The following is a 10120-nucleotide window of genomic DNA, read 5'->3' as shown; positions in this document are numbered from 1 at the left end:
TTCGTTTTATTTAAACTAAAGAACGTCGGTGATTTTTGATGCGTTCAATGGAATGCTGGTGTGTTCAACAAGGGGCGCTATGTACCGTCAAGACTGGTCATCATGGGGCCACCAGGCGATCCATGCATATGCGAAGCTGACCCCGCCGGGCGTCCAATCTAGGCGTCCGCGCGGCGCCTTCCATTTGGTGCTTTCTCGAACACCGCTCCACACAGCAAAAAGAAGCAGACTCAATTAAATGTCTAGAAGGCGTCAGTACAGCAGTCATCAGCGGCGTTCCACGTTGATTTACAGGAAAGAGAAGGGGCAGTATGTCACAATTCCCTGCGAACACATTTACCGCGCCGTAAAGGAAGGAAAATGTTAGTGAAAGGAGAGAGATAGAGGTGCCGTAGTGGAGAGCTACGATTCACCGCGCTATAATGGCTTTCGCCTCCTCGAACTTTAGTGGTCCAAAGTGCCCTCTAGAATTTTTAGATGTCTTGAGATTTTCTTTTCCGATAAGGCTGTGGTTGCCCTAGTGTCATGTGGGCATGCAATGTGTAGCCCTATATATTGTTAACTGCCGCGCGAAATAAAAAGTTGCTAGTAGGATTTATGTTTGTGGTCCCTTCCTCTGTCCTTGTCCTTTTGCGCTACCTTCTTATTCTAAAAATGTGTAACCAACTAGCCCAGCAACAAGTTTTATTGAATCATTTAGGAACGATTTGCCAGCACGGCCTCACTCGAAAAAAACATGTTCCAAGTACTACTCGTAGGTGCAAGGCAGTCGGCCGTGATGTCATGGTATAGCTCTTCAGCTGTTGGTTGGAGGGGGGTCCTTTGATAGCTGGATGCCGCTTTTTTCTTGACCTATCTGACTATAGTTTACGTAGATTCTTCGATGCAGAATTGCCTCAGAGGGCCACAGGCTTGAAGTGTCCCTTTATTGTGTGCTGAACATACAAGCATTAGTTGGTTTCGCTATGCTTCGAACGTGCTTTTACACTAGTTCTGTGCTGCAGAACGAGCTGATGCGTTTGGGCTCAATAGCTTTCGCGTGGTCATCCTTGCTTTTTCAAAACTCCTTACTAAGACCCACAGTGGTGGCTCGATCGGTCTCTCTCGATGGAAGCTCTACTACCAATCCTGGCCACATTGCAAAACTGGGTGCATCACATGTGCAGGAAGCATAGTGGAAACATGTCCGCTGACGTGTGGCAGCGACTGCTATGAACATAGGCTTTGAGGGCCGCCACACAGTGGGGCTAAGGAATAATTATATTCACCATAGGTTCTTGAAAGTTCATTGGCACTGCACAAAACTTTGGCACATTGCGTTTACCTCTACTAAAATGTGGCCGCTGTGCCAGATACCACATCCGCATATCAGTGAGCTCAGCATCGAGCACTCTAACCAATGAACTAGTGCAGCAGGGCATTAATTAGTATGCATACAAAATATGTGGATAGCATTCCCCCCCCCCCCCCCCCAAAAAAAAAAATAAAGCTGCAGACAAAAACAAAGCATTGTACTACAATTAAACTTCTTGACCTCTGACCTCTTCAAAACTAAGGTACAATTTTCATAAAAAAAGAACCAAAGAAGCAACTTTTTCCACCAATAGGTCGATGCATATTAATGAAAATGCCAAATGGAAGGTAGACGCATGAGTGGGAGTTTTTTTTTTTATTTGTGCCACATGGTCACATTTTAATGGGGATGATCAGGCCTTGAGGAACTGCTTCTTGGAGCCAGCCGCCTTGGTGACTTTGAGCACATTGAAGCGGACTGTCTTGGAGAGGGGCCGGCACTCGCCCACCGTCACGACGTCACCCACTGCAACATCTCGGAAGGCAGGCGACAGGTGGACAGACATGTTGCGATGCCTCTTCTCGAAACGGTTGTACTTGCGCACGTAGTGCAGGTAGTCCCGCCGGATGACGATGGTGCGCTGCATCTTCATCTTGACCACCACACCACGTAGGATGCGGCCTCGGATGCTCACATTGCCTGCAGTGGACAAAGCAGAAAGAACCTAGTTCAGATCAAGTGGATTTTTGTCATCATCATCCCCATAAGGCAGAATGCGAGTATACCCACTGCAGGACGAGGGCGTCTCCCATAGTCCTGCACTAACCGCCGTATTCTAGCTGCATCCACTTGACCCCTGCAAACTTTTTAGCTTCATCCCACCACCCGATTTTTTGCGGACCCCTGCTAGCTTTCCTTCGCTTGATATCCAATTTCTTAACCCTTTTCGACCACTGGTTAGCTTCTCTCCGCACTACACGCCCTGCCCATGCCCATTTCTTCTCTGACCCACCCTACACGCTTACTATCACGTAATGATACACCTACCATTTTCCGTTTCATAGCTTCGTTCCTACCAAAGCTTTTGAATCATACCAATTAGAAAATTCCACTTCAAAAAGTGACTAGTTTTTGTAAGCACTTTTCAGGTGCTTATGAATTGTCACACCATCTAAATGCTACTGCTGTCATTGCCTTTTGGAAACCACTTTTTTCTTTCTTTTTCATCTTAATTAGCTCTTGTGTTGTGTCCTACTCCTTGGTCCTTTTTTTTCGTGCTACCTTTATTGTTATTAACTTTACGGCTGTTTTATCTAAGAGTTTTTGCTAATGCAAGCCTTCAATTAAGTTTCTTTTCCAGGTGTATGCACATTTATCAACAATCTGAAAGTTTGCAAGTTAGATGCAGTTTCCTTTAATGGCCGCGGGCACCGCCCCTATTCGTGTACACACAAATATTGACCAATCAAAACCGCTGTTTTTTGATACATGGACTCTATGGGAAGTTTTGCAACTGGTAGTATTGAGGTCTGGTTCCTACCTCCTAGCACCATTACATCTACCGTTTTCTGTTTCAAACAATAACAAAAAGGAGGAGAGGGAAGGTGTGGAAAACCAGTTTCCTCCCCCTTCGCCGCGACCAGTCACCACCACTCCGCCGAGCGTCGTGGCAGCGCCGGCTGGGAGAGGAGGTAAATACCTCCTCTTGGGGGAAGGAGAATCAACGATGGATGCGCCACCCACCAAGACGTCTACGCGGGTTCCCGCGAGACAAAGAGAGAGAGATTCTGGATCCAGCCGGCAACGAGAGCGGTCGTCTCCCGCTGCCTCTCCCGGCAAACGCCGGAGGATAGCGGGCACGGAGTATGCAGCGCGCACGGGAGGACCCGTCGTGCACGACCGGTAAATACCGCATGCTATCGCCGCCTCCCGCGGCAAATGCCGTGGTATGGCTTAATCCGAAGACTGCGGCGCGCACAGGAGATCCCGGCCGCCGAAGTCGCACCCCCATTCCCCAGCCGGTGAGTCAAAAGTCCTTCTTACGTAGCCTTGCCCTTCCAAGAAAAACCTTGTTGATGTATAGCTAGCCGGCATGTTCTGTATTATTTGCAAGTGCAATAAATAGCATTCGAGTATTAACTATGTGTCGCCCCCGTCCTCTGTCCCCTTTGTTCCCCTCCGCGGGTCGCTAGCAAGGACGTTACACCTGCGGAGTGTGAGCGGGGTGGAATACTGCCCCCTAATACCCCCACAATGGCGCCTCAACGTGGTTCTCTCGTGCAGAAGCACTTGAGCTAGTTACCCCTCCCTAGGGACAAAGGACGATAGTCAGTTCGCGGCATGGAGTGCCTGCCCGGACTTTTAAACCTGACCCGGCATCGCTATGCTAGCAAGGCTAATATGCTTTCTTGACGGAGAGGTGGGAGGAGTTGCAGCGATAACAAATGGTTGTGCATGTATTTGTGTGTGTGTGTGTTTATGTGTGTGCCAAGACCTTTGAAAGGTGCAGCCACAAGGTCCGTACATGGAGTGCGAGACCGAGCCATCCACGGAGAACAGCACGCCGGAAGCGAGTGAGTGCCTCAGCCGGGACGGTGGCCCTCCTTTTCTTGTATATAGTTGTAATTGTAAATATTTCCTCTTCTGTCTCTTTGGCTCTGGGAGCCAGGTGCCGCAATCGGCCGACTGGTATTGCAGCCGTGATTGCCGGAAAGCACCGAGGCGCTCCGACACCGCTGGACGCAGTGGGCGCAGAAGTTGCCTTTGGAAGCATCGAAGAAACCTAATGAGCTAACTTCCAAAACGCTGGCTTCTTGCTGCACTCAATCTCAAGTAGCACACGCTTGTCGCTGCCATTCATGTTGGCGCAAAGCAAGACCGAGATGCGCAGTTTGCTATGTTTCCCGCCGTGGCACTGTTCACCTTTTAATGCCAATGTGCGATTCAGCAGCATCTGGCAGAACAATGCCGTCTCGTTGGCGTTGTAGACATCTGCTGGATCATAGCGTGCTAGAATCTCAGACACTTCCGTGTTAACCCAAGCAGCCGATATCGATTCGCCACTGAGAATTTTGCGAACAATGGCACCCGCTGCTAGCCTGAAAATTGTCACGACCGAACAGACAGGCAAAATTCCTCGCCTGTTGTTGAAGTAATGCACCACAGATGGGAATGTTCTGTTCCCTAACGGACATGAACCACGCAAAAACAGCCTTACCCACCTTCAACCTTTCTCGCTACGCGTTCCCTTCAGAGATTCGATGATAGGACCTTTGCTTTCGAAATCGTCGAACGAGAGCTCTGAGGTATGCCGTACCGAACGGCGACATCCTTCTTTTCATCATTTTGCACAGCTTGAAGAACACTCGCCTTTTCTTCAAGGGCTAGAACTTTACATTTGCCACTCATGCTGTCGAAGATGTTAGACCAGGCGCACACACAAAAACAGTGCGAGGCACACTGACGCATAAAACTTCAGCAGCAGAAAACAAAACCTAAAATACACGTCTTGGTGACTAGGCCTACACTAGATCATGTAAGTGTCAAACAAACTTAAAAACTGCATGACTGCGTCAACGCTAGCGCCCTCTAGAGAACTTACTAACACATTCCCCAGTGTCGACTGCCGTACTCCCAGATGGCACAACAAACGCCTTTTCATCATCATCACTGCGACTGTCGGCTGCAGGGACGAAGACGCGCCGCGCCCGTGTGTCGCGGCCGCCGAGGCCGGGATTCGATCCCGCATCCTTGGGAACAGTAGTCGAGCGCCATAACCACTGCGCCACCCCGGCGGGGCAGAATGCAAGATCTGTCCAGAGCTTCCACGAATAAGTTTAAAATACGTAACGTTTACCGATGTTATAAGTCTCGATTGAGCAGTATGGCATGAGAAACAGTTCGTCATTTGAGGTTCAACGACTCAGTAGGCATCGAATGACAGACAGGGGCTTTATGAGTCACATCAACAGACGAGGACGAAGCAGGCAGCTGGTACTTCGACGTCAGATATAGAAAGTCTCTTTTAACACATTTTTGTTTGGTTTGAATTACAAAAGCAATGAAAATCAAGGCAGAGCAGGCAAAAGGTGTATCGACACCTAAGGCCCACCCACCCCGTGTAAGACTGGTGCTCATGCAAGCTATCATAGATAGGGAAATATAGACTGCAGGACAGCTTAAATAAATATTATGCAATGATCAACTGCATCCACGTGCACGGCCCACTCGGCGTGCACGGCGGTCCCAGTAGACGTGCATTCCATTTGTCAAGCATGCCTGCACCATGCAGATAGTGCAGATGCCTATGAGTTGCCCACAATTGAAGTTAGAGTGTCCTCTTAAGGGAAAAGACACTTCGCAGAAAATCTGGACGCAACAAATCCAGACATGACTACCAGCTCACGGCTCGCTTCGGATGTGAAAAATATTTTATCAGGCCAGTGGAAATGTGTACAACCCAGTGACTACAGCCTAGCAATTCATTTGTGACCATAGAATGCCACGAATAGAATCTCTTTTCTGCCTGGATAGGTGCTCCATGTGCCCATAGAGTTGGTACTGAGGTTTCAGCATTAAGTGTGGCTTAATGTTTTACAACTCTTAATGTTATAACTCAAGAATGCAGTGGCAAATGCCTCTAAAAGCAGGCCCTCCAGCCTATGGTGTTGGTTGGTTGCTTCCCCTCTGAAGGGAGGGAAAGCAGCCTTTGTTCCGCTAGGAAACGTTTTCCTTTTCCCTCTTTGAGGTGCCGAACAAGGTTTGGGCAATACAATGCCATTTTGGCATGAGAGGGAAAAATCATTTCATGGCTCAGTTGCAGAGAGTTTCTCCTGTCCATGCCATTGGCTGGGTGGAAGGCCTCCTATGAGGGATTTTCGCGTCCAAAATTACTGAATATGTCCCTAATTTACCAAGAAGCAGGGATCAAGTTCGACTAGGATAGGATGAGCTGTACTGAGAACCTCTCCAACTGTTGACCCAATACCACATCAGATAAAACTCTTAGCAAGCCGCTAGTAATATAAGCCCTTAATTGTAGCCCCCCCTCCCCCCCCCCCCCCAACAAGTAAAAAAAAAAAAAAAAAGACTACAGCAACAGAACATTGTGCACGCAAGCATCATCTAAGGGAACACAAACCGCTCGTCAACTTCACTCCACACAGCTGAGCAGGTACAAACGGTATCACATGCAATCACGGGTGCCATCCACCATTCGGCGAGTTTCAATGTGTTGCGCTGACATAACGCTGGCGCCTCTAGCTACTCCGCAGGTGCCTGTGACATCCTTGACGAGCTCCGCACAGCCTGGTTAGGAACGCTGGCAGATCACGCTTATCAAGAGATCACACAACGAAAGGCTCACCTGTGAAGGGGCACTTCTTGTCGATGTAGGTGCCATGAATAGCCTCACGCGGCGTCTTGAAGCCCAGACCGACGCTCTTGTAGTAGCGCTGCACGCGCTTCGGGTTCCCCTTTGGCAGGCCCGCCTTGCGGTTGAGGAACACCGTCGGCTGCTTCTGAAAAGCTCGCTCAACTTGCTCAGCCATGGCGGTACCTGTACGCGCAAGAAAATAGGACAACGGCGTTACGACCACCGCAGCCGGTGCGAAACACGCCTGGACAGGCGGTACGATCGTACGATCACGCAGCGAGGCTTAACCCCACGGCCACGGCTTCATTCACCGCAAAAGGAAACTTAATCAACCGAGACAATAACGATGTTGTTCAGTGGCTGTTTCAAGACCGCTTATACGATTTCCTTATAAGCAATAAGAACCTACTTAGTGGTAAATTCACGTGAACTAAAGCCACACGTGGTCACTCACCTATCGACTGTGATGGCAGGCCGGAAAGAAAAAGGATTGCTTTGGATCGACTTTTGCAGAGCTAGAACAAAGAGTCAAGCTACGCCAAGCCACCGTTATAGTCAACGTTTAAATCTTTATTATTCTTGCAAAATGTAATTAATTTATATATTTTGGTACGCTTTTACATTAAAATTGCTTAAAAACTTTTTAAAAGTTTAGTTTTACAACCGACCTGCAACTTTTACGTTTTGATCAAACTGGATCAACTTGGATTAACCATGGTAGAAAGAGGGTTATTAGCATTATTTTTTTCGCCTATTTCTTTTTCTTGGCTCCGCCATGCCGACAGGCGGAGGTGACCCGTAAAAAGGGGACAGCCGTCATCACCATCACCATCACGAGTCATTCTGAGGCAGCGGTGGTGCATAACGGCGACTTTTCCACTTTTCGCAAGGTCGTAAATGTCACCAGTGGATCCGCGCATCTTGTGGCCGCGTTGGTTCCGTTTTTCGGGTGTGTTGGTGAGCCGCGCGTGCGAGGCGGCTTTGACGGGCCGTACTACTCACCGTTGTACTTGGTTGTACTCGGTCCGCGCCTGCAGCGGCGGCGAGCGCTCACCGGCCGGCGCCATGGGGAACACGGATTCCAAGCTCAACTTCAGAAAAGCTGTGATCCAGCTGACGACGAAGACGCAGGTGCGTGGTGTACGGCGCGGCATATGCTAGCGAGTCAGCCGCGCGCGCGCGGTCTCGCCGACGCAGCCATGTCACGGTCTGTGACCTCAGTTTGGCCGCTTTCGAGTGCAGGCCGTTTTTTCGTCCACATCGGCTAACGCCGGTCACTGCGCGCAATATCATTTGTTTGAATCGACCGCATCCGAAGGGGTTACTCATCCGTGGTCGCCTCCTAAACTTGGCGTGAGCAGCTTTGGACGGGCGCGCCTCACTCGGCCGCTGATGAGCACTTTCTTGTTGGCTGTCGTTGCCGATTTCTCCCAGACCTTCTGTGGCTCATTTCATGAACCACACGTCGTCAGAGTGGCAGCTCGCCGATCGAGATAGCTGAGGCTAGGCTTGTTGCGTGCCCGGAGAAAACATATGCTTGTCTCGAGAAATCGATCTTTGTGGAAAGGATGTGGTTATTCAATTGGTTGCGCGCACATATCTCATCCGTTTCGTCCGATCTTTCTGTTGATTAGCGGGCGATCGCGAGCGTGCGTATGCGTACGGAGTGCGAGTTGCACAAAACGGACGTGTTCATTGATGCGCAGTTGGAATACAAAAGAAAGGACAATGCTGCTAAAGAGAAAGCGCTGGAAAAGTGATAGGGACTTTTGGAGCAAAAAAATGCTGTTCTACGCGTAGCATTTGCTGTGTCAAGCAGCCATATATTGACCAAGAATTATCTAGTGAGGCAAGAAATCCAAATTAGAGATGTCATTCCAGCCTTTTCCGCTCTAAATAAACGCCACAAGCGAATATCTGATAATTCGGGCTGCAGAAGTTTATATTTTGGCTCATGATGCCTGGCACCGAAATATTGCACACGATGACCTGGCGTGGTTATATGTATTTCCTTGTCTACATGTGTGTTTATGTATGCATAACCATACACAGGCACTATTTCTTAACTCGCCTTGACTAGTATCGAGATTGTCTATAGCCTATTATATATACAAACAAAAAAAGCCCATGCCTGGACAAAAAGAATGTACCAATCAGTCATCATACGTAATTAACTTTCAATATGTCTGTAATATTATATATCTTTGCTTTAACTTTCAGTTACACAAATAAAAATATTAAACTGAAAATGGATGTTAAATAATTAAAGGTACAAAAATACAGGACGACCATAAAGAAGACGGAATGGGTGGTTTGTCTTGGATTTTTGCGCCTTTATGTATTTAAGAATGCACTTTAACCAACTAGCCCAACAACAAGTTCTCTGAAAATGAATGGTTTTAGCGGTTTGGCTCTCTGGAAGCAATATCACTTGTGCTGTAGTGTTGGATTGTGAGCTAGAAATTCCAGCTCAGAAAGCATTTGATTCTAGAAAAGACAATTGATTACAGCAACAAATGGTTTCAGCCAAAGTAATAAGCACAACTGAAACCTACATGTAGGAATTTTTTATCTAAGCAGGTCAAAGTTTTTAGTGATCACCTTTTTGGTTTGTGACAATGGTAGTCTAAATGTTTGAACACACTTTTCTCAACATAGCCATGTACATACATACTCAACTCTGTAATTAGAAAGCGTCATCATCATCAGCCAGACTATATTCACTGCAAGGCAAAGGCCTCTCCCAAATTCCTCAATTCCCAAATTAACCCGGTCCTGTGCCAGCTGCATCCACTTGAGCCCTACAAACTTCCTAACCTCATCCGCCCACCTATCTTTCTGATGCCCCCTGCTAACACTTTCTTTCCTCCGGAATCCAATTTGTTACCCTTAGTGACCATATCCTCTCTTTGCACTACTCGCCCTGCCCATGCCCATTTCTTCTTATTGATTTCAACTAGAGAATGTCGTTAACTCAAATTTGCTCCCTAATCCACTCTGCGTGCTTCCTACCTCCTTAACATCACACCTACAATTTCCCATTCCATAGCTCTCTGCGTTGCACCCTCAACTTAACTTAGAATCCTTTTTGTTAGCCTCCACATTTCAGCCCCGTAGGTGAGTACAGGTAAAGGCAATTTTTATATATTTTGCTCTTGAGCGATACCGGTAAGCTGCTAGCCATGATCTGCGAGTACCTGCCAAATATGCTCCATCCCAGGCTTATTCTCCCAGTTAACTCCCTTTCGTGGTTTGGATCTGCGGCTACTGCCTGTCCTACGTAGGCTGTTCAACATTTCATTGGTCTTCTGCATATTAATTTTTATGCCTAACTTTCTGCTTTTCCTGTCCATGTCATTAATCATTCTTTTACTTAACAAGGCAAGGCATCTGTGAAACTCAGATTACTGAGATATTATCCACCAACCCTTATTCCTAACTGCTCCCATTCA

General features: G+C 47.8%; 2 protein-coding genes across 3 annotated transcripts in view; one reads left to right on the top strand and one right to left on the bottom strand.

Annotated features, from left to right (window-relative positions):
- Positions 1 to 1629: 1629 nt before the first annotated feature.
- Positions 1630 to 7198, bottom strand: RpS11 (ribosomal protein S11). Its single transcript, XM_084604924.1, has 3 exons — positions 7123 to 7198; positions 6660 to 6851; positions 1630 to 1993 (listed from the first exon to the last, which is right to left on the bottom strand). Exons 2-3 carry the CDS (start codon positions 6841 to 6843, stop codon positions 1707 to 1709), a joined length of 471 nt encoding a protein of 156 aa, XP_084461050.1. The 5' UTR covers positions 6844 to 6851; positions 7123 to 7198; the 3' UTR covers positions 1630 to 1706.
- A 232-nt stretch (positions 7199 to 7430) lies between these two features.
- The window catches only part of LOC146190189 (protein HID1), a 63920-nt gene continuing 61230 nt past the window's right edge, over positions 7431 to 10120 (top strand). For both annotated transcript variants that reach the window (XM_084604922.1, XM_084604921.1), the window contains exon 1: positions 7431 to 7799. Coding sequence is in view for 1 of the 2 variants with exons in the window: in XM_084604921.1 (XP_084461047.1) it covers positions 7566 to 7799 (234 nt within the window). In the remaining variant the exon portion in view is untranslated. The remainder of the gene's footprint in view (positions 7800 to 10120) is intronic.

The sequence above is a fragment of the Amblyomma maculatum genome, chromosome 5 (assembly GCF_055883805.1).
Source record: "Amblyomma maculatum isolate TAMU_Amacu chromosome 5, ASM5588380v1, whole genome shotgun sequence".
Lineage (NCBI taxonomy): Eukaryota > Metazoa > Arthropoda > Arachnida > Ixodida > Ixodidae > Amblyomma > Amblyomma maculatum.
The sequence above is the reverse complement of the archived record's forward strand: the minus strand, read 5'-3'. Positions and strand labels throughout refer to the sequence as shown.

Coding starts and splice junctions, on each gene's coding strand:
- RpS11 (XM_084604924.1), bottom strand. CDS start 6,843: ATGGCTGAGCAAGTTGAGCGAGCTTTTCAGAAGCAGCCGACGGTGTTC. Junction 1,994..6,659: donor CAAGAAGTGCCCCTTCACAG/GTGAGCCTTTCG, acceptor TGTCCACTGCAG/GCAATGTGAGCATCCGAGGC.